Raw genomic sequence first — 25,000 nt, forward strand, 5'->3', positions numbered from 1 at the left:
CAGATATCCCTCTGTGCCAAAGAAAAGATTTAAGAAGCCTCGAGTGCATCTGTAGTCTTTTTTTCTGACTGATGTACCTACTGAGGTTTCAGAACCCGTGGTACATGGCTGCTTGTCTGTTCCCGTTACCAAGATCCTGTTAGAGGCCAGTATGGCTCCTGAGGCCTTGCAGATTGCCGATGCCTCTGAGTAACCGGGACTCCTTTTAGGATTGCACAGCATCTTTCAAATTCTAGTTTGAGAAGAAATCCCAAGTTCTCTAATAGAGGTCAGGCATTGTTCTGAACCTCCATGTCTCATCTGGGCGCACACATACCTAAAAAGGAAAGGGTTAAACTTCAGGAAAAGGACTAAGAGTGTGACCTCCCCCTCTTCAGCTAGAGTGAAGTGCATGGAATTTTTCACAAGGGCTTTTCAAAGCCATTATGTATTTGAAGCTCCCCCACTTGGGTGTCCACTACCACAGGCTCCTCCTCTTACATCTACTCTGGTTTTCTCTTCCTCTGAGGAGCAGGACTGACTGAGCATTCTCTGGACTGTCCCTCTCATCTGCATTCTCCGTGACAAGTCTAGATGAAGGGGATTCTGTCTCACTGGATTCCCCTGTAGAGGAGGCTTATTTGGGGGAAATTTAATAAAAAAGGCATGATGAAAATTCTTTGAGTGGCAATCAGCACAGATTTCTGATGTTCAGAAGAGGTACTACAACCTCTTAATTGGTACTCCTGTGGTTGAGGTCTTTTAGGTCCACCTCTTCTACACCTGATTCTCAACCACCAGCTCCTAAGAAACCAGACATGTTTTACAAGATCTGTGATCTGAAATATCTACGAACCCTGTGGCAGACCCTTCAGTATCTCTCTCCAGGTAAGCTCTCCAAGCTTCTGCTCAGTGCTAATGCCCTACCCACAGATTAAGTTTTATGGATAGATGGGGAAGGTTTTCACCTCTGCTACCCTTGTTTTTTAGGGCATTTAATTACCAGACTCTTAAGTATTTGATTTCTATACTTGAATGTTTTAAAGTTATTTTGGATATTCCTACAGCAGGCTAGGCAGCAGATGCAGAGCTTACTTTCACAAGCCACTCAGATTGTCAGACACACCATTAAGTGCAGATACGATGCTATGAATGCTTCTCAGGCAGCTGCCACAGGATCTATTATTTGTACATATGTATGCCTTTATAGTCAGCCTATTCATGAGTATTTTAAATCAAAGATTTTAGATTCACCCTTAGACAAAGACTGTTTGGTCCTCAGGCAGCCAATCTGTTAAAAACGTTCCAAGATCAAGGTAAGACCATGAAAGACAGCAGACAGTTCCTACTGTTCTCCATCTGTATATATTACTGTAGGAACTACCCAGCTAAATCTACCCCCTTCATTAGAAGGGATAAGAGGACAGTCCAGAAGAACGCTCAGGAAAAGATACTCCGAGAAATCCCTAAGGGAACCTCCAGGGGGGAAGATGCACTTTGGAGGCAAAAATCTGTGACTACCCTTGCAGTATTGCTCCCCTGTCCCCAACCCCATTACCCCTCTTTCTCAAAGGTTGTTGCTGTCCCTGGCCAGGGGGGGAAGCCATTGTCACAGACAGGTGGGCCCTTTTAATCATCGGGGACTTATGTCAATCTATCTTTGGAAGACATTCCCCCACTGAGGGGCATCCCACCCTCTTCCAAATTAAAATATCCCTTCTGACTCCCATTATTCAAAGCCTCTTGAGTCACAGTACCATCAAGCTAGTAACAAAATAATTTGTGGGCAAAGGGTTTTATTGTAGAATGTTCATAGCTCTAAGAAGAGAGGCAGTGGAGACCTATCCAAGACCTGTCCATCGTGAACACTTACCTGAAGGGTACTATCTTTCAACATGCTTTCTTCAGATCATTCTACCTTTTATCCTCCCGAGGTTAGTGCCATTAGGTCTCTGGTGGCTTACCTACACATTCCCATTTGTCACTTGCAGTGGATTCCTCAGCTATTTTTCAAGTTTTTCCTCTGGCTTCTCACATTTTCAGTTTATTGCTCTGCCTTTTGGTCTTTTCACAGCTGCACGAGTGTTCACAGTTTAGCACCTTTAGCTTTCTGCTGCACTCAAGAAATTCAGAATTTCCCCTACCAGGCCATTTCCACAGAGATGTCTTCAGCATATTCTAGTTTACCTTCCATCTTCTGACAGGTCTGTGTTTCACTGTAACTACCAAAAATCATACACAGGACTTGTGCATTTTCTTTGTATCCAGCCTGCTCAGAAAAGCCATCTTCCTGCCTCAGGAGGAGATCCTCAACCACCATCCCTAGGCTCCCACTAGCCAGACTCCACATGAAGAAAATTCAGTGGTACCTGAAGTGAGTGTGGTCCAAGCACTGTCACCATTCCCATTCGTCCTTTTCTCATAAAAGAGTGTATGGGGTAGAAGGAACAGATCATCCGCAATCCTGGGTTAATGTCGCACCTTCTCCTCTTCAACTGATTCACACACACCTCAGACGAGGCATAGGGGGCATGGACAGGATCACACAGGGTCTAGGGGCAAATAGTCTCCTGCAAGCTCTTGAGATTGTCACCCACCTTTTGGAGACCAAGGCCACTCTAAAATGTACACAACACCACAGTCATGTGGTGCATAAATAGGGAGACACTGGCTTCTACCAACTTTGCAGGTTAGCACAGGAGGCTTGGACCATAGCAATGCAAATGAATGTCACACCCCTATCCTGAGAAGGGGATTTATGTGGCTGTGAGAATGTGCTAGCAGACTTAAGTCACTCCCTGGAGGACCCCCAAGAGTGGACATTGAGCAGAGAGGTCTTCCAAACATCATACATCAGTGCAGCACTCCCTCCAATACACCTCTTTGCTTCACCAAGCAAACTTTAGCTCGCCCAGATCTTTACCACGAAACGTTTTACCACAGTCTGGAAGACAGATGCCTTCTTTCCAGTGGACAGGAGGTTCCCTCTATGCCTTCCCACCCCTGCCTCTCCTTTCAAAAATCCTTCTGAAAGCACAAAAGGAGACACCCACACTGCTCTTAGTTGGTTCCATTCTGGCTGAGGCAACATTGATTCCCAAAAACATTATAGGAGGACTCTTCTGCAACTGACCTGATTAATCTGCAAAAAGGATTGCTGCTTCACATGACTGTAACACTCCTTAGTCTGACTCTATGGATGATGGGCATTTAAGGATGTCTTCCTCTTTTTTTCATATTGTTGGATATGCTATTCCTCCTTTGGATTTGGATTTTGGGTTGGAAAAACATGCTCTCCCTCAGTGTAAGATGGTACCTTCTTCAAAGTTAACATTCCTGATGTGGAAGACACCCATTGTTAATGGTGACTTCAGCTAGACAAATTTTGGAGCTTCAGGACTTATTGGTCAATCCTCTATGTGTAGTGTTTTCATAGAGAGGGGGTTTCTTTGAGGACCAGCCTTTTATTCTAAAGATAAAAACTGAGTTTCATCTCAATCTGTTGGTCTTGTATGAATACTGTAATAATATAGATGTTCTAGGCATCTTGGACATCACCAGGATAGGACCAAAGCTTGCAGAAAGACTTTTTTTTTTTTTTTATCAAAAAAATTTAGTGCAGAATGTAACTACGCTTTGCTTATTTCTTTTTTTTTGTGTGTGTTTCGTCTGACTATCGTGGTCAAGACAAGGAACTTTCAGCTGTACCCAAGGGCCACTTCACTAAGGCTGTGGTAACTTCTACAAAGTTTTCTGTTTCATTAGATGATGCCTGTAATTCTTCTGCTTGATTCCTCAGTGAATACCTTTAAGTATTACAAGCTGAACATTTTCCCAGTCTGTCTTGCTTTGGGTTTACAGTCATAAAAGGTAGGTCCCAGTAGACCAGCCCCTAGGAAGATCAAGGGGCTCCTGCTCTGTAGGCTTATGAAGGAGTGATTGCCCTTGCAAAGTATTTGCTGTAACATTACATCTACCCTAAGGGTTCAGTCTTAACATCTCCGTCTTTCTGCTTTTGTCAAGGAAGACAGTTTACTCATTTGTATGTGTAGCTTGGTTAGAAGCTGGAGATGAGGACGATGCACACTAGGTACCATAGGAAGGAGAAGGTACATAAATTTTCCTCCAAGTTGCATGTGCGACACAGTAAGTTCCCTAGGTTTAAGGTAGACCAAACCCTTCTTACAGATATAACATCATGGTAAACTCACAATTTTCATTTTCTGGTCTCTGCCATTTGTTCTTACCTTAGCTCCTAGGATGTTCACCAAATGCATGGTATTAGGGGTGGTTTATAATAACCTGCAAGTAACCCACCACTAATTGGGTTCTGGTGTTGCATACTGGGGACAGTCTCATCCAACACACGGATCTTGTGCTCGTCTTGCTGCCCCCCCCCTGCTTTGGGGTGGAGTGATTGTCTGTCGGGTAAAGTCACAGCCCCACATGAGATCTTGTTCATAGGAGCCTTGGTGAAAAGCAGCACTTGAGTGCATCTGCTGCTGGACAAGCTGCACTGTTTATTGCAGATTTTTTCCCTGGTTTCTTGGTGTGAAGTCTCCATATACTTGTGCCTACAAGCACTGGTGTTATGATGGCAACATTTGTGATACCTTCACTAGGTTACTTATGAGCGGCTTGATGTAGACAGTCCATTTAAGTCTGATCACAGTGATCCCAGCACAGAGACTCTGGGAGCAACTAATCAGGATTGTTAGAGCTTGTCACAGTCTGCTTTAGTGCATGGTGTTATGCAGCCCTTTTCATGGCAGCCCTTTTTTGTCTGTATACCATCCACTTAAACTGCTCTACCCTAGGGTGAAGGGGGCATTTCAGTGGGCAAAGATTCCATTGGGAGGTTCAGAAAATCACCCTTGGTGAGTTCTGCTATTCTGCAGGTTTTCAGAACATCCTTCATCTTGGATTTCTACAAATGGCTGTAGTCTGGTAAATGAGCAGGTGTGCCAGAAAGAGGTCCTGAATTTGTCAGAAGGCAGCGAGTCTTGAATGGGCAATATCTAACCTCTATTTTGTGATTGCTACTCATTCCAAGAGTAGCCAGCTCTCTTGTAACCAGATTTTGCAGTTTACCCCCACTGGTGGTCACTTAATTTGGCTAATACAGGGATGATTATCTTGAGGTGGTAATTCCCAGTCTGTGACTTGATTGCTGCTTCAAAAAAGCACCCAAGGGTTGGTGCTTTTTCCCCATCATTCATTTACAAAGCAAACAAAACCAAGGATAGGTTCAGGTTTGGCTTGGAGAGGGTTTGCATGCTCCCTTTTCACATTTTCCTTTGAAATTCATACAGAAGACCGGATTCCACTGAATCAATGTCCTTTTTCTGTTTTATCCCGAAAAGAATGATTTTTTCTGTTTTAGAAGTTTCAGGTCGGGGGCCCTGCCAGGCAGGAAGATTGTCATCCATCAGTGACTGCCTTGATGTCAAGCTTGATTACTACACTCAAATCATAACCAAGAGTTAGAGATGTGGTAGATATTCTTTATTCTGCTTGGAAACTCCCCACCTAAATAATGTAGCCGTGAAAATAGAAAAATTTGGGCTGCACTGCATGTTGTCAACCAATTCTCCATTGCTTTTCCTAAGATGTCCTTCATGGATGCATCTGCAGTCATAACAAGTGGGTTGTCCTGTCGTCAGGCAGCCCTGCAGTCGGCCGGATTCCAAAGTCCGGTCCGCTTCGCTGATGTCGCACTCCACCCGACGTCATCTCTGTTGGTCTTCGGGTATAAAAGCATCAGCCGACGCCATTTTCCTCAGTCTTTCTTGCCGCGTGGCGCCCGAAGCAGAAGCTGTTCGCAAGTGCCGGTCGGATCCAGAGATTACTTCTACCGAATACTACCAAGACTTCTAAAGCTAAGTACCCGCTGGGGACTCTTTCTTGCCTCAGCCGATGTCAGAAAAAGTTAACAATTGTTTAACCTGTGGGAAACAAATACCTCATAAAGATTTCCACTCTTACTGTCTGCCTTGTTTAGGCCCAGCCCACGACGTAGCAGCCTGTTCGCCTGTGCTCTTTCAACCGACGAACGCTTAGGCCGGGTCGGAGTTTGCAGAACAGTTTTTCGGTTCTGATTTTGCGCACATTATGCCGCCGGATCCTCCGACTACCCCCAAAAACGCAAAGATAAAGACCGACACTCGCGGTCTGCGGTTTCGGCCGAAACCACGGTAAAGCAAATCATGAGTGTCTCGGTTTCGCCGAAACCGAAAACTGCTCAAAGTACAGCTGAACCTATTCTACAACTGAGGCCCTGCTACAACTCTTGAATCGACCTCAGAAATTTTACCCACTACGGTGGTTGACTTATCAGACACCATCCCTTGGATGTCTCTACCCCAGCACGTGGTGCTGCTAGGCCTCCAGCTGCCATGTCCATTAAGGCCTTCGCCAGGGCTAAAGCAGCCAAGACTACTAAAACAGTGCCTGTTAAACCCCCACATCCAGGCCCTCTTCTAGTTCTCAAATGCTTTCTTTGGCAGAAGATTTAATTTCTTTAATTAGAGGATCTCAATCTCACCCAGACAGGGCCTCTCAGCCCCCAGAGAAGAGACCTAGGCAGAGCCCCTGAGCCAGTGTCTTCTGATGATTCTGCTGATGAATCAGACATAACTGACCAGCCTGAGGCTCCTTCTCCAATTTTGAAGATTCTGATGCTGAAGAATCCATTCCAGCTGCTTCCCACCAGAAGAATTCTCCTTTGGGGAAACCTTGCATGCCATGCGAGAACAGTTCCAATGGCAGCAACAGGATTTTTCAGACTCCAGAAAAGACTTAGGACCTTTCTGCACCTCCCACAGCACAGGCCCTTAGCTATACCTCCTGTTCTCTCTGTGGTGGATGATGCTTTCAATGATGTTTGCTCCGCTCCAGATTCTTTACCTCCAGCCCCTGCCAAACCAGACAGATTTTACAGGGTGCCAGATACTCATCACCACCTTTACAAGGCCCCACTTGCAGACCCAGAAACTATATCCCAGGGTCCCAAGGCAGTAGCCGACCACAGCTAAAACCCTATTCCTTCTGGAAGGGAAGCAAGGACATTTGACGGATGCGGTAAAAGGTCTACACTTCAGCTACTCTCTCAGCTAGAGCTTTAAACTGTCAGTTTCACATGATACAATACCAAGAGTTTATGCTTGATCAGTTAACTAAAAACTAACCACTGATGAATCTCTTGATAAGAAATATGTATTAGAGATGGTAAATAACATACAACAGGTTAGCAACCATTCCTTAAAATGTGGCTATGATGCACTGGAGGCTTCATTTAGATCAGCCATGACAGGCACAGTGATAAGAAGGCATGCATGGCTAAAGGAACAAGCTTTACCGGATCATGTTAAAGCTAAGTTGCTAGATGCTCCTATGGACAAGACAAGTTTGTTTGGTACACCTGCCCAGCAGGTTATGAAGAAAATGGAAGAAAAGGCAAAATCTGTTCAAACTGTTAAAGATTTCTTGCAGGTTCAACCCCAAGGTTTAGCAGGAACTGGCCTGCCAAAATTGGTCCTTTCCTGACTCCACAAAATTTCAAAGGGGCAGGAATAGACGCTCCAGAGGCAGAAACCAATCCAGAGGAGGTGCCTACAGAGGACGACAGTGGCAAGGTAACAACAGAGGCACAGACACAGCCACTGCCACTACATCAGCACAACCACAGTGACTTAATCCTAAATCCGCCTACCAGGGAACAAATAGCAGCTCCTCTAGGCGGAAAGTTAACCTTATTTTCAAAGAACTGGCACTACATAACAAAAGACAAGTGGATTTTACAAACCATAGATCAAGGTTACCGGTTTCACTTCCACACTTTACCAGTCAAAAGAGGAATGCCAAATCTACCTCCAAATCAAAAACAGAGGCTCTACGCCAGATAATGGAGTTAGCAAACATGAGAGCTGTGGAAAGAGTGCCAACAGCAGAACAAGGAAAGGGTTCTACTCCAGACTATTCCTAGTTCCAAGAAAGGAAAAAGTTGGAGACCAATTCTCGACCTGTCCACCTTAAATACATACATCATTGTCCCAAAATTCAAAATGCTGACCCTACAGCAACTTCTTCCCATGCTGGGCAAGGAGTCTTGGCTGGTAACTCTAGATCTCAAGGAGGCATACCTGCACGCCCCATTCGACCAATCTGCAGAAGATACCTCAGATTTCTTGCAGGATCAGAGCACTATCAATTCTCAGCATTGCCCTTTGGCTTATCTACTGCGCCCAGAGTATTCACAAAATGCCTGGCATCAGTAATCGCCCATTGCAGACTACAGGGAATTCAAATTTACCCATACCTGGACGACTGCCTGCTACAAGGGGACAACAAAAGCAAGCTGACAACAGATTTACAAAGGGTCATTTACTTGCTACAAGGACTGGGATACACAGTCAATTTACAAAAGTCAAGGCTGATACCATCCCAAACAAGGACATTCTTGGGAGCGGAATTGGACACAGTACAACAAATGGCATTCCTGACTACAGAAAAACAAAAAGAACTTCCTCTTTACTTCTTGGCACTAACAAAACTGAACAAGTTAACAGCAAGAAAAGTTCTGCAGGCCTTGGGCTTCATGGCATCATGCATAATCTTGGTCCCATTTGCCAGACTACATATGAGGAAACTACAGTGGTACCTAAAGAATTTATGGTCCCAACACAGACACAATCTAGAAACAGAAATCCCACTAATTCCATGCTTTAAAACAGGCGTTCCTATGGTGGGCTCAGGCATGCCAGTCAAACCCAGGCCTACCCTTTCGCAGATGTCAACCAAGCCAGACCATCACAACAGACGCTTCAGACCTAGGATGGGGGGCCCACATTCTGGACAAATGCGTGCAAGGATTGTGGACACAGGATCAACTTCACCTGCACATCAATCTAAAAGAAATGCTGGCAGTAAAACTGGCAATCTAAAAGTTCAAACCATTTCTCAAAGAGGGCCAGTTGATGATAAGGACAGACAACACCACAGTCATGTGGTACATCAACAAACAGGGAGGCACTCATTCATACCCCCTATGCAGACTGACCTTGGAGCTGTGGACCCTGGCACTCAGCTACAACATCCAGTTACAGGCAATATTTGTACCGGGGAAAGACAATACTCTAGCAGACATATTAAGCAGAACCACTCGATGCCCACGAATGGAAGCTGCACCCGGACATCTTCAAGACCATCTCAAAGAAATGGGGAATGCCACAGATAGACCTATTCGCATCACCTCTCAATCACCAGCTCAAAAATTCTGCACAAGGACATTCCACCCACTAGCATGGAAAGTGGACTCACTCTCCTTCAACTGGAAAGGCCTAACAGCATATGCATTCCCACCTCTTCCTTTGATACACAAGGTACTACTAAAAATCAAGGAAGAACGTCCAAGGATAATCCTGATAGCTCCAAACTGGCCAAGACAACACTGGTACCCACTACTGAAGAGCATGTCTCGAACAAAATGTGGCCAATACCTCTGATGCCTTTGATGTTAACTCAGAGCAACTACAGCATCATACATCCAAACCTAAAACGCTGCAACTGACTGCATGGAACATCACATAGCAGCAGCTAATCCAGAACTTTCCCAAAGAGTTAAAGACATTATTCTTGAAGCACGCAGACCTTCAACAAGAAGGAACTATGCTGGAAAATGGAAAAGGTTTGTCATTTGGAGTACGGAAAGAGGAAAAGATGTGTCAAACATAGATATGCCTAACATTCTGGAGTATCTGGCGAACTTCTTCATTCAGGCCTGTCCTACTCCTCCATCAAGATACATGCATCAGCTATTTCAGCAGAATACAGCTTTGATCCACCTGTTTTTCGCACCCTTTGCTCAGGCAGTTCCTCAGAGGAATCAAGAATGTAAAACCTCCAAGGAAACCACCATTACCAGCTTGGGATTTAAACTTTGTGCTAGAAAAGTTGACACTATCACCCTTTGAACCAGCAGCAACAGCAGACCTACAACACCTGTCATGGAAAACTGCTTTCCTACTGGCAATTACTTCAGCAAGGAGGGTTTCAGAACTACAGGCCTTAATGGCAGTGCAACCCTTCCTAATCTTCCACCAAGATAGAGTGTCCATGAGGACTAATCCTACATTTATGCCCAAGGTGGTATCCAGAGTGTCTTTAAACCAGGCAATCCACCTACCTACCTTCTTTCCCAACCCACAAAACAGAGGGAAAGAATACTGCATACCTTGATGTACATAGACAGCTACGCTACTACTTGGACAGAACAAAAATAGCAGAAAGACTGACCAACTTTTTGTAGCCTATGCAACAGGAAGGGAAGGAAAAGCTATTTCCAAACAGACAATCTCCAAATGGATAGGAAATTGCATACGATACTGTTACTCCTTCCATGGAAAACCAATTCCACAGAACATAAGACCTCATTCTACAAGGGCAACAGCCACTACCACAGCCTTCTTACGAGGAGTGGCAACCAAAGACATTATTGAGGCGGCTACTTGGACCTCCGTGCATACATTTGCCAAGCATTATAATTTGCCTCTATATTCCAGATCCCGAGCAGGGTTTGCCACTGCTGTACTGCAAGGGATCCTAAACACACCATAATCTACTTTTATCCTCCTCCCTAGTTGGCTATGGTATTCTACCCACTTGTTATGACTGCAGATGCATCCATGAAGGACATAGTACAGTTTTGTACCTACCATAAATGTAGATGTCCGAACTGGATAGCATCTGCAGTCAGGATTACCCTCCCTCCTTCCCCTCTGTGGTACTCCTAGGGTGTTTACCCTCCTAATAGCTAGCTGTTGGGGAGTCTTTATGGTGTATTTGTTTGTATATATGTACATATATGCTTATTGTTGTGTTTACCTCTATCTATTTGGAAACATTGGCATCTATCCAAATTTTTAGCCTGCAAGAGGTCTACTGGCATCTGGGGCAAGAAACACTGAGGAAAATGGCGTCGGCTGATGCTTTTATACCCGAAGACCAACAGAGATGACGTCGGGTGGAGTGCGACATCAGCCGAAGCCGGACCCGGACTTTGGAATCCGGCCGACTGCAGGGCTGCCTGACGACAGGACAACCCACTTGTTATGACTGCAGATGCTATCCAGTTCGGACATCTACATTTATGGTAGGTACAAAACTGTACTTTCTTCAGTACTTGCTGGAAAATTATTCCTTTTGGAGCTCAGATATTCATTTAATAGCACTTGTAGCCTTAGCTAATTTTCATACTAGAGAGGCTTTGGCATCTCTTAAGTTTGTATGGCTTTCCTTAGGGGTACATTTCATCTCTGTCCTGATGTCAGTTAGCCTGTTCCCTCTTGTAAAATAGCTAGCCACTCCTGCTGCTTTTCAACCAGTAGTCACTGCTGATTTGAAGTTTAGAACATGAAAAATCTCTTTGTAGCTGTGATTTTTCTGCCAAAATGATTTCCAAGTTGCAGGCATTATGCATACCCCCTTGCCATTTTTCACATAGAGAGGTGTCTTTGTGAAGCCTAGCCCTTCATTTACTGCTACAGTTGTTACGGAGTTAAACCTTAAACAACCCATTGAGCTCCTGTTGTTGAGAGGAGAGTATTCCAACTATGACGTATGCTTTTGCATTCAGTGGAGGTCCCTGGAAACTTGGTTGTTACATAGACAAGGCTAAACTGTGGGAAGAATAGACAGTTTTCCTTTTGTTCCACACAAGTTGTGACAAAATGAAAAACTGTTCCCATTAGTTAACCAGTTATAGTTCCCTTTATCTACAAAGTGTGGGAAGGATTTATCAAAAGGGCAGCTACTTCAGCAGACCTGTGTTGTATTTGGATGACTCTTGCACAGTGGAGATCATTCCTAAATACTTTTGAGAGACATCATTTGGTTATCTACAGTCCTGGGTCCTTGTTTCAAGCTGCATTGATTGGTAATGTATTTCAATAGATCACTCCCTCCCCACCTCAGTAAATTAGCTGGGGCTTTGTCCTGAAGATTAACAATGACTAAATCCTGTTTAAGCAGATAGGAAATGTGTGTAGTTACTATAACATTAGATCTGATTTGAGAATTCAGTCTGCCCATAACCCTATTCACTATTCCCCTGTTTGGGTAGGGAGGTTTTGTCAGACATTTCCCACATACTTTGCTTACAGTAGTTATCTTTGTCAGAAACTGGAAAATGAAGAAATGGGATGCGGGTGGTGTTGGAAGGAAGAAATGCAAAACTAGTCTGAGAAAAAGCCCTGTGTTCCAGACTGTGCATGTATTTCATGCCAAGTCATGAACATTGGACAAACCCCAGTCTGTGTTGTCCTCCTAGAGGCTGTACGGAACTTTGGAACATGGTTAACTTATGAAGCTTTGTCAGTCTGTAGACTGACTGCTTTATTACCTATGTAATGAGGCTGTAAAACCAGTTACTGATTGCAGAGACAACATTTGGAGACTAGGTCTATTTCCAGAATTGCATCTTCATCTTTTTAAGCTTTACTGATTCTCCTCCAACACAGAGGAGGCTAGAAGACAGGCATAGATGAGTGTAAAACAAGTTGTTCCGTCCATGTAGAGGCAAGATTTTTAGGGGCCTATCACCTTTCTTCCTCCACTTTCTGTAGGGGGATCTCATGATGTCCTTCTATTCTGTTGCAGTATTCCTAAATTAATGGAGTTGCCTGCCAAGGTGATGACCTGACGTCAGGCAGTATATGTCTTTACTACCCAAGGTTCGCGGACGTCTGACATTGGCCGACAGCAGACTTCAGCCATAATAGAGAAGTACACGCACACCACCCTCAGAAATTCTTTGCCACCAGTCAGATCGCCAGTCCCATACATCATTCTGCTGTTGGAATCACTTTTCTTCAGATAAGTGCCCCATTGGGGAAACCTTTGTTTTTTGTTATCTTTCTTTATTTTTGAGGCTGATTCTTTCCAGAAAAGGGAAGTGTGACTGTGGACGACAGATTCCACATACAGTCGTACTCTGTGCCTTTTCTACCTAGGCCCTCAGCACGATCACAAGTCCTGTACAATTTGCCAATCCTTTATCCTGAAAACTCTGGAGTCTGTTATCCTCCCTTGTGATGTACCTTGAAAACCAACATCTCAAGCTTCTTGCAAAAAGCAGGAAGGATTCCCCTCTGGACCCAATGACTGAGTCTATTAAACAGAAAGCCAAAAAAACATAGGCCTGAATCCAAAGCTACACCTCTCGAGTCGGACATCTCTCCTGAAGTGCATGAGAGCTTAGAGACCTGTGCTGACCTATATCCGGATCCACAGATTGAGCCCGCTTCACAGGCCGTCTTGGCTCCGGATGTTTGCATGTCCAGAGAAGCTTATCAGGCATCTGCTTCAGACATCCAGGGGGAACCGAGGCTTATAGTTTCGGAGGGCCATAGGGGGATTACCCAGATTGTCCGTTGGGGAGCATGTCGAATCCGACATTGTAGTGCACGCCTACGTTTGGCTCTCCTCCTTTGCATCGCATAGATAGAAGAAACAAAAAAAAAAACCTCTCCTTCCCCTGATCCCACAGAAGAAATGGTGTAACTTTTCTCAAGGCCTCTGTAAGGCCTTTATGGCCCTTAGGCCTCCGTCGGGCAGTGCTGCTTCCCTTCTGCCTGGGCCTTCTTCCCCCAAGGAGGAGACCTAGGGATCCATCTTACTTCAGATGAAGATTCCTCTTCGAGGTGGAGGATGAGGAATTGGATTATTCCTCCCAAATTCCCTCCCCTTTGGGTTATGCTTTCCCCAAAGAGGACTCCATTTGGACAGATTCTCCCACAGGAGATTTATTTCGGGGAGACTCTCTAAAATGCGTGACCAAATAAAGTGCAACTCCACAGAGATATCAGAGGTCCAGAACACTATTATGACCTCCTCCAGGTTCAGACCCCCAGTCCTTCAGCCATTCCTCCTGTAATCCCTGCATTTCTGGATGCCTTTGCATCCACTTTCACCCACCAAGACTCTCAGCCCCCAGCTCCTAAAAAAATGGATAGGTACTGCAAAGTACCCAAGGGCTGCCAATTCCTTTTTAAGGCACTGCCTCAGATCCTTCATATATTTCTGTTGCATCTGATAAAACCTCAGGGTCCATTCCTTCCTCTTTCCTGCTGCCCTCAGGTAAAGACAGCAGACAGGTGGAGAAGCTGGGAAAGAAAAATCTATACCTCTGCTACCCTGGCCTTCAGAGCTTTAAATTACCAGACACACATGACCAAGTACAACTTGGAACTACTTAAACAGGTCTCAAAACTGGTATCCGATATGCCTGATTCCCCAAATAAAGCCCTGGCATCCTTTGTCCTTGCCACCTCCTCTCAGGTAGCCAGACATTCTATCAAGTATACTTATGATGGAGTAGAAGCCTTGGCAAGGGTTTCTGCTTCCTCCTCTCCCCTTAGAAGATTTCCCTGGCTAAGGCATCAACCTCTACCTGAGTATATCAAGGCAAAATTGATTGATGGCCCCCCTGGATTATACTACCCTGTTTGAGAAACCTTCAGCAGAGCTCTTCAAATCCCTGCAGGAAAAAAGCAAAGTGCTTAAGAATCACAAGCACATTTTGGTATTGCCTGTGTCCAAATTTCACAAAAATTATCCTGCAAAACAAACTTTTGCATACAGGCAATCCAGAGGACCTCTATCTAAACTCCAAAAGAGGGCAAATAAGGCCCAACTCTTCTGCTTCTGTCCCTCATATAACCAAGCAGCCCTTTCCAGATTGAACAGGCTCACCTTTGACTCTTGCAACAACCTAATTGCCCTGTACCAACACCTTTCCCTCTCCCTTCCTGGGAACTCATCACTCAGGATTGTTGGTGTTGAGTGTCATAAAAAGGGGGTACTTCATGGTTTGTCACAAAAGTGTCTGCCTTCAGGGGAATTCCCCTATCACCAAAAGATCAGCTCCCCCTTTTCTCGACAGTTCTACTAGAACTCCTACAACAGGGCACCATAGAACCGGTTTCCCATGGGGAAGAAGGAAGGGGCTTTTACTGTCATCTTTTCTTAGTTCCTAGGATTAAAGGACCCTTGAGACCCATCCTAGATCTTTCCTACCTCAACGATTTCCTCATAGTCCCCTCTTTCAAAATGTTAACCCTACAAACACTGTTCCCTCTTGTCCTTCCTCAAGCATTTCTAGCTTCAATAGGTATCAAGGATGCCTACCTCCATATCCCAGTTCACTACAGATGCAGGAGATTCCTACGATTTTCTGTGGGATCCTCACACTTGGTTCTCTGCTTTACCTTTTGGACTCTGTACAGCTCTGAGGGTCTTCACAAAGTGTCTAGCCCCAGTAGTAGCGTTTTGCAGGCTCCAAGGGATCTTAATTTATCCATACCTGGATGATCTCTTAATCCAAGCCACTTCTCAAGCAGAATTGTACAAATTCCTCGAAATAGTAATTGCCAGTCTTCAAAGCCTGGACTTTACCATTAACTTGTAGAAATCATCCCTGGATCCAGCCCAAGATCTGGGCTGCAGGTTCCAAACCCTGAGCATAAGTCTCTCTCTCTGTCCCTCCTTCCAGTGCTCAGGAGATCTCACTAATCTTTGTGGAGACACTCCACCTAAATCAGATTTCTGCCAGACATTTCCTCAGGATCTTGGGTCTAATGGCTTCCACCATCCCAATGCTTCCTGTGGCAAGGCTTCACATGAGGAAACTTCAGTTTTTCCTCAAATCAGTATGGCCTCAACATGCTCACCATGTAGAACACCTCATTCTGCTCTTCCCATGTCTAAAGCCAGAGCTCCAGTGGTGAATGTCGCAACTGTCTGTAAACCCATGTCTTCCCATTCATCCTCTACCACTTACTTGGACCTTGTTTATGGATGCGTTGAACTTGGGCTGGGCCACCACACTGCTCAAGGGCAGTGGTCTCCCTCCCAAATGAAGGAACACACAAATGTGAGAGAAAAATGAGGGCACTAATTTTAGCCCTCCAACCCTTCAAATCACTAATCAGACCAGGGAGGTTGTGTGTGTACGACAACATGACAGTCTGGTGGTACATAAACAAGCATACATAAATGGGAGGTACCAGATCCTATCTCCTGTACAGACTAGCCATGCAGGTATGGGATCTACCGTGTCATCTAGATGAATTTCTCCAAGCTGTGTAAATCTCCTTCAACCAGCGTACAGTGGTGGATACTATAAGCAGGTCCAGGATACAAGCGCACGGATGGGATGATTCACAGGGATGTGTTCTTAGACATTGTCCACCAGTGGGATATTCCAGAGATAGATTTGTTTGCCTCTCCCATGAACAAACAGCTTCAGTTTTGTGCCAGAGAGTACCATCCTCAGGCATGGAGTGGACGCACTTTCAGTACCACAAAAGGAGAAATTCCTATATGCATTCCCATGCCTTCCACTCATCCCCAAAGTCCTGTTGAAAGTCCAACAGAAAAAGCCACAGATCTTGCTGGTGACTCCCTGTTTGCCAAGACAGCATTGGTTTCCCCCTCCTATTTCACCTAGCCAAGGGCAGTCCCCACACGTTACCCCACCAAGTGGACCTGTTAAAACAGAACAAGGGTTCACTCTTACACCCACATCTGGAAATCCTCCAATTAACTCTGTGGGTGATAGAGCCTTAATACCATTCAGATATGTTTACTCTGAGGATGCGCTTCAAGTACTGCAGGAGGCTAGGAAACCTACTACTAGAAAATTTACCTCTCCAAATGGAAGAGGTCCTCTGTTTTGGTGTCAGGCTAAGAACCAAGACCATTGAAGGTGCTGCCACCTATGGTTCTATCCTGTCTGTGAATTGCTTAATGCAGGACTAGCATACTCTTCAATCGGTGCACATTTTTCAGCTATTTCTGCTTGTTTATCACTAAATCCACCCTTGGCATCCAGATTTGAAGCTAAACAATTCCTCAAATGTCTTTCATATCAGACCCCCCAGGAGACTGGTGGCTCCACCTTTGGAACTCTACTTTTTACTAGAGAAATTTAACTCGTAGCATCATTTGAACCTGCTTCCTCTAGCTCACTCATTCTGCACTTGGAAAACAATCCTCCTGGTGGCCATTACCTCTGCCAGGCGGGTCTGAGTTGCAAGTCTTTATGGCTTCTCCCCCCTTCTTGTCTTTCCATAAAGACAGCATCTCCCTGTGGACCAATCCCTCATTCATGCCAAAGGTTGATGATGAATTGTCCCTAAACCAAGCAAGTCACCTAACGTTTGTCCTCAACAGAACAATAGTGAGAGGATCTTGCACACACTGGATGTACACAGACCGCTCCGGTTGTGTTCACATAAGACCTAAACCCTTCAGGAAAACAGACAAATTGTTTCCTTTTATCCCAGGGCTCTGAGATTGCCTGTGTCTAAACACAGTCTCTAACTAGATATCCAAATTTATTGCCTTTTGCTACACCCACCATGGTAAGGCTCTCCCTGGCTCAGTTGTAGCGCTCACCCTCTACCAGGGCAGTATTTTCAGGTGCTTCCTCAGGGGTTTGGATACCAACTCTATCCTAGAAGCTGCTACTTAGACTACTATAAGCTGGACTCCATCTCCAGATCCAGGGCAGAGTTTGCCAGGGCCATTCTCCATGGCTTCCTTAAATTTCTCTGCGGCTTCCTCCGCCCTTTCCTCATGAGCTTTTGTAATATCCTTTGTCAGAAATACTGCAGCAGGGTAATAGAAATAGATTAGTTGTGTAAGAATGTAACATAATGATGTCCTTCTCTTCTCTGTTGCAGTATTCCAACCCTCCCTAGTTTCCCCCACTTCTTGCCTTTCTTGGGTGTGCAGATCCTCATTCCTTTAGACTGTCTCTGTCTGGGGCTTCAGTTCCGAGGGTGGTGCCCGCTTCCATCTCTTATGGCTGTCTGCCGCTGGCCAACTTCAGATGTACAGTGCACCTTGGGTAGTAAAAGACTTTGGTATACTGACCGACATTGGGTCGTCTCCTTTGCAGGCAACTCCCTCAAGTCAGGAATACTGAAGTAGGGAAGCATATCTCTCGTTAGTTGTGTAAGAACTTGCCTAGTCTAATGTGAGAGGTCAGTTTTGGGAAACCTGTTACTGTGGACCACTTGGCAGGTAAAATTTTCTCAGGATGCCTCCTCATCATGCACCATGGCACTACCTCTTTCTAGCTCCTTTCTGCCATGCAAAAACTTTGATCAGTGGAAGATGCTGTCTCAGGCTGGTTGGTATTTGATTATAAGGTGTTGATCCGAGTCTGCCAGATCCCTCTTGGGCAGCAAGTGTGAGGCTGTCCGTTTGCACTGGGGTAGCAGAACAATGGGGGGGGGGGGGTAAAGTACCAGACTGCCTTTATGATTGTTATTAGTCTCTCTAGCTGACTTTTTATACTGCAAAAAAATGTATGGATTAAAGGCAAACCGGATGGGGCCCAAGGGGGAAAGTGCTTAAACAGCAAGGATCAGATTTTGGAGCAGGAAAGACTGAGGGCAGGCAGCACTAGAAATCATTCAACCTGGATATTAAGGCAGACCCAGGAGCTCACTAGATTTTGCATCCAAGTATGTAGAACATATTTTCTGCTGCTTATCCGTTCTTGGATGAATGTCCCCCTATCCAGTGTTTTGAAGGTTCTGCAGTGTTATGTAGTGTGCTGTGTGTTTTGCAATGTAACAGCATATACACATCACCAGAGAAGGGCTGCACTTGGAGTGTGACTGTTGCATTAGGTGTCTGAAAGTGCATTTTTTCTTTTGGGTCGCTGTGCAGTAGGTTGCTACCAGAGTTCAGCAATATTTTTAGTAATTGTAAAAGTAGCAATAGGGATTTGTATACATTTGCATTGAAAGTCCCAAACTTTAGAGCAGCCGAAACACCAAGTATGTGGGTTGATAGTGAGTAGATAACCTCCCTGGATGGTTTGAGTTTCACTGTTGTAGTCATCACCTGTGGGTTATCCCTGCTGTGGTAGCCCATGGCGGTCCGAATACCAGAGCCATAGTTTTTCTGTGTCGGCTGCTGTCGCTTGCTGCCTGATGTCGGGTCGTCAGTGCTACAAAGGAAGGCAGCTGACGCCATTACGCCAGTTTTTCTTGCCATGGAACCCGTAGCAGAAGCAGTTCGCAAGTGTACCAGTCAGTTGCTACCAGAGTTTGAATTACTGCTGAAAAAGTCTAAAGCTAAGTACCCCGTTGGGGATCCTTTTTCTTGCACTAACCGATGTCTGAAAAAGTTAACAATCATCTCGCCTGTGGAAAGCAAATACTACACGAGATTGCCATTCATACTGCATCACTTGTTTAGGGCCAGACCACAAAGTCCACAGTTGCCAGTTCTGTGCCCTCTTTAACGCGAGAAACACTTGGAGAAGAGCTCTTATTGTAGCCGGGTATTTTCGTCTTCCATCTTCGCATTCCGAAATGGCATCTATCAGCCAACAATCCATAGACATTCCAAAAAAACATAAGGATAGAGGCAGACCACATAAGGCTAAGCCTTCCAATGACTCTACCACTAAGCAGGTCTTCAGTTCTCTGGAATTCAGTGAGGCACCTTCTCAGCCCCTGATGCCTGATTAGATACCTTCTCAGTTCTCCACTGAGATCTTTTTGTATGCCACAGAAATAAGCTTCATCTTCCGAGCCTTTGGTTGTCTCTGTCCTGGTTGGGTCCGGAGCCATGACTCGGGCACCGGCTTCCAAGGAGTTTTTTTTCTCACTACAGAATCTAGACAAAAAATGACGTCTTATCCTCAGACTACCGTTTCTCTCAGACTGATGGATACCCTTAGGCCTAGAGGCAAGGCCACTCCTAGGAAATCTACCTCTAGCCACCATTTTACTCCTGCTCCACCACCCCAAGCTCAAATGCTTAAAATGGCAGAGGATGTTATCACTCTTATCAGGATTAGTCAGGCCACACCTTCTAAAAGGAAAATAGACCTTTTCCCTGAAATACTGACAGAACAGGATTCTGAGGAGTCTGATTATTCAGATTTTGAAGAGGAACAATCATCTGACTGCTTATGAGGATACAGATGCAGAGGAATCCATTCCTTCTGCCTCCCCACCAGAAGATCTTTCCTTTGGAGAAAACCCTTAACACCCTTAGGGAACATTTCCACTGAGAATCCCAGGACTTCCCTTAGTCGAAGAAAAGACTAAGAGAGTTTCTAGACTTGTCCCAGCACAGACCCTTGGCCATCCCTCCAATCTTAGAGGTGGTTGATGATGTTTTCCATTAATCCAGCTCAACTCCTGATGCCCTCCCACCTGCTCCCAGAAAACCTGACAGGTATTTCTGAGTACCAGATTCTCAGAAATGCCTGTACAGAAATCCTGCTGCAGACCCAGAGGTCATTACACAGGGACCAAAAAGAGCTGAGGCTAGTTCTGCAAAGAATCCTATTCCTTCTGACAAGGACTCCAGAGCTCTGGACAGATTGGGTAAAAAAGTATACACTTCTGTAACCTTAGCTATCGGAGCATTCAACTGTCAGTTCCACATGTTAATATCAGCAACACACTTTGGAACTATTAAGATTTCAACCTTTCCTGACTGTACCAATTTGAAAGCGTTAGCGGATTTACTGCACTCCACTTGTCAAGTTGCTAAACACTCATTACACTGTGGATAGGACACCCTAGAAGCCTCAAGCAGGGCAGCAGTCTCAGGCTGTGTCATTAGGAGACCTGCATGGTTGAAGGAACAACCTCTCCCTGATCATGTCCAATCTAAATTGCTTGATGCACCCTTGGATAAGGACCACTTGTTTGGAGTAAAAGCAGAAGAGGTGCTTAAAAAGATGGAAGACCAAGCAAAATCCATGCAAACAGTAAAATATTTCCTTGAGGTACAATCTCCTAGGTTCAGCAGGAATTTTCCTTCAAAACACTGGTCCTTTCCTGCACATAGACATGGGCAAGGTAAGCCCCACAGGGACAGACCATCCAGACTCCTATCCCAGGGACAGCAGAGAACCAGACAGTGGACCACTTCCACTCCAAAGGCAGAGTTCTAAGCCATTCCTCTATGGCAAAAACTCTCAATGACTCCCTCTTCCCCCTCTGCCCTCTTTTCACTAACCAAAAACTAGGAGGAAGGCTCTCCCTCGGCAAAGAAAATTGGCTTTCTGTAACAAAGGACCTATGGGTCTTAAAGATAATTTTTCAGGGATATAAATTCTCCTTCAACAAACACCCAATTCCTAGAGGATACCCTGACTTATCAGTGGGCAGAGGCATAGAAACAAGTTCAAACTCTCATATCCCAAGGGGTAGTAGAACCTGCCCCCTCAGATCAAACAGAAAAGAGGGCACTTGGTGCCCCATCCTGGATCTATCCATTCCTGGTGATCCCTAAATTCAAAATGCTAACTTTGCAGCAGCTGCTGCCTGTGCTGACAAAAAATGCCTGGTTAGTTACCCTAGATTTAAATGATGCCTACCTCCACATCCCCATAAGGGAATCCTGCAGGAAATTCCTTTACTTCAGAACAAGTACTGCCTTGTAACACTTTCAGTTCTCTGCACTATCCCTTGGCTTATCTACTGCTCCCAGCGTGTTCACCCAGTGCTTAGCCCCGGCCATAGCCTTTTGCAGACGGAAAAATATACAAATTTGCCCTTATCTGGATGACTGCCTCATTCAGGCAGATTTCAAAGAAAATCTCCTCAAGGACCTCCTCTTTCTTAAAACCCTCCTAACCTCCTTAGGGTACACCATCAACGAGAAGAAATCAAGGCAAACCCCCTCCAGGAAGATGATTTTCTTGGGAGCACTGCTGGACACAGCATCCCAAATGGCCTTCCTATCCCCAGAAAAGCAGAGCTTCCGGACTCTCTATTTTACCCAGCTGGCTTGCAGAAGTCACCTCACTGCAAGGATGTTCCTGCAAGCCTTGGGATACATGGCATGTTGCATCCTTCTAATTCCTCTGACTAGGCTTCACATGAAAAAAACTTCAATGGTACCTAAAGAACCTTTGGTGTCAGCACTCTCATCCTCTAGAGACCTCTCTCCCTCTGATCCCCTGTGTAAGGGATGAGTTTCTCTGGTAGTCAGGGCATGTGCCCAGAAGAAGGGTCTTTCCTTCACCCTCCACCCAACTGGGCAGACCATTACCACCGATGCCTCAGACATAGCTTGGGGCACTCACCTAGAAGGCAGGTGCACCCAAGGTCTTTGGGATGGCCAGCACCTTCCCATACACATCAACCAGAGGGAAATGATGGCAGTACAAAAGGCCTTGACATCCTTCAAACCCCATCTCAAGCCAGGGGTTCTCCTTATCAAAACAGACAACACCACAGTAATGTAGTACATCAACAAACAGGGAGGGACCCAATCTTACCTTCTGTTCAGGCTAGCCATGAACCTCTGGCTGACAGCCTCTTCCATGGGACTACACCTGATAGCCCAATACCTACCAGGGATCAACAACACCCTGGCAGACCACTTAAGCAGAAACTTACTGGACCCCCATGAATAGCAGCTCCACAGAAAAATCTTTTTTACAAATCACTCTGGCGTTGGGGACTCCGGATGTGGATCTCTGCTTCGTATCTCAACCATCAACTGAAAAAAGTTCTGTACCAGGGAGTATCACCACCTAGCGTGAAAGGTGTATGCCTTGACCTTCCCCTGGAACACCTTCTGTATACACATTCCCTCTTGCCTCTTATTCCCAAGGTACTGATCAAAATAAGGAAGAAAGACCAAAGGGATTCCTCATTGCTCCAGACTGGCCCAGACAACATTGGTACCCCTTACTGTGCAGCCTGACCTACAGCCTCCCAGGCAGCTTCCCCTGATCTCAGACTTCTTAACTCAGGTGGGGGGGGGGGAAATGCTGCACCCAGACTTGCAGACTCTCAAAATATCAGCATGGCTAATACTCTAAAGGCAAACAAGGGGCCCCTGTTAATCAAACGGGTCCTAGACATTATCACAGAGGCCAGAAGGCCCAGCACCAGAAAATCTAATGCAGGAAAATTGGATAAGATTCTGCTCTTGGAGCCTGTCGGGGGGGGCTAATACCTCACAACCTTCCATCCCTCTTATCCTGGACTACGTTGTGAAGCTACTTAATAGTGACATCTCCTTCTCCTCGTAAAATCCACGCATCAGCAATTTCAGCTCATTTTGATACAGAACAGCTTCTGTTCTCCCATCCTTTGATTAAACAATTCTTCAGAGGGGCTTCTAATATCAGACTTCCCAGAAGGCCACCCACTCCAGCCTAGGACCTGAATTATGTTTTGGAAAAACTACCTTTACCACCCTTAGAACCTGCTGCTTCAGCAGAACTAAGATACCTCTCCTGGAAGACTGCTTTTCTTCTAGCTATCACGTCAGCCAGAAATGTTTCAGTACTTAAGGCATTGATGGCTATTGAGCCCATCATCTTCCATGCAGAAAGGGTCTCCCTGAGGACTAATCCCCCCCCCAAAGTCTATTTGAACCCATTCCACTAGGGCAGCCTCCACTTCCACAGCATTCCTTAGAGGAGTTCCCACCAGGGGCATCCTGGAAGCTGCCACCTAGACTTCTGTCCATACCTTTACCAAGCATTACCATCAATCTCTGTTTTCTAAGGCTAGGGTTTGCTTCTGCAGGGCATGCTGACCCATTCCTAGGTCTCTTACCAATCCTACCACCCCTCTCCTCAGCTTTGGGAATCCTCCCACAGGTGATGACTGCAACAGTGAAACACTAAGAACATAGTACAGTTGTGTACACTTAACCATAAATGTAGATGTTAGAGTATTCACTGTTCACCCTTGGTTTCCCACTCTCCTTTCCCCCTGTATTGTCTTTCTTTAGGGAGACATAGGTTTTTTAACAGTGGCTTTTAGCCACCAGAACCACTTTACCATATTTACTTGGGCCTCTGACTGGTTAGGGCAAGGAAAAACTAATGTAATGGCATTGGCTGCCTTCCTTTATAGCACTGACAACCTGATATCAGGCAGCAAGTGACAGCGGCTGACGCAGAAAAACATTGACTCTGGTATTCATGCCGGCTGAGGGCTACTACAGCAGGGATAACCCACAGGTGATTGCAACAGTGAGTACACTCTAACATCTACATTTATGGTAAGTGTACACAACTGTACTTTGTGTTGACTCTTGTGCAAGTATTTTTAGTTAGGAGGTGCAATGGGTAAGCTGCCCTACAGAAAACTGCCATCAACACTATTTTTGACCGTGTATTCAGTCTCCAGTCTGTCTTACAGTATGTACCATATATACAACAGCAGGACAAGGGCAGTGGTATAACAGACACTGTTGTGAATAAGGCACAGAGTTCGAATGGTGCAGTTAACTGAATGTGTAGCTGACTGTTCAGCTATCAGACTACATTAAGTTTGGAGATGTAATGCTGGAGGCTCTAATCTGCATCATTGTTGTTGTGGGCTCAGAGGCTTTGCCCCCCCCCCCCCTCTCTCCAAAGATTTGAAGTGCCCGTTTTACATTTGCTCTACTACCTTTATCTCAGACACCTTAAACCCTATAAGCATTAGTTATTTGCAGTCATTGTAGTAATGCACTTCATTGCATGTTATGTCCAAGCTTGCACATTTAGATTTGCACAGAAAGTAAAATTTTTATACGGCTACTAAGTTTAATTTTTTTTTTTTTACTTCGTGATCAGACCCATCTAATATTACCTTCTTTATTTCCAGGTACAGTCAAAACCTGAAGTGATAAAAACAAATTCCCCATCTCAAGATAAAGATTTATACATAGATGGAGGATCAGGAGTATATACTGATGATGATGGTGGTGACGACGATGATTTAACATCTGGCTCTGGGTCAGGTAAGAGGTCTTCACGGTTCAATTTGTTAATCGATAGATTGTGCTAGAAAATTACATGCCATTGGTTATTATTTCCTCAGTTTTCCTTCAAAATATTTGCTTATGCTCAAAAAGATTTCTTGACTTGCAAACTGCATTTTGCATTATTAGTGTCTTATTAGTATTTGCATATGATGCACAAAAATCTAAGGTAGCCCATTTATTTTGGGTAAAATTAATGCAGTTGAAA

The 25,000-nt window shown here is 45.1% G+C and overlaps 1 protein-coding gene across 2 annotated transcripts in view; it reads left to right on the top strand.

Annotated features, from left to right (window-relative positions):
- The window catches only part of SDC2 (syndecan 2), a 612,727-nt gene that overhangs the window by 412,896 nt on the left and 174,831 nt on the right, over positions 1–25,000 (top strand). For both annotated transcript variants that reach the window (XM_044065625.1, XM_044065626.1), the window contains exon 2: positions 24,636–24,771. In XM_044065625.1, coding sequence (XP_043921560.1) covers positions 24,636–24,771 — 136 coding nt within the window. The remainder of the gene's footprint in view (positions 1–24,635; positions 24,772–25,000) is intronic.

Source organism: Protopterus annectens, chromosome 3.part0, assembly GCF_019279795.1.
Source record: "Protopterus annectens isolate FY-2018-M chromosome 3.part0, PAN1.0, whole genome shotgun sequence".
In the NCBI taxonomy this organism is placed as follows: Eukaryota; Metazoa; Chordata; order Ceratodontiformes; family Protopteridae; genus Protopterus; species Protopterus annectens.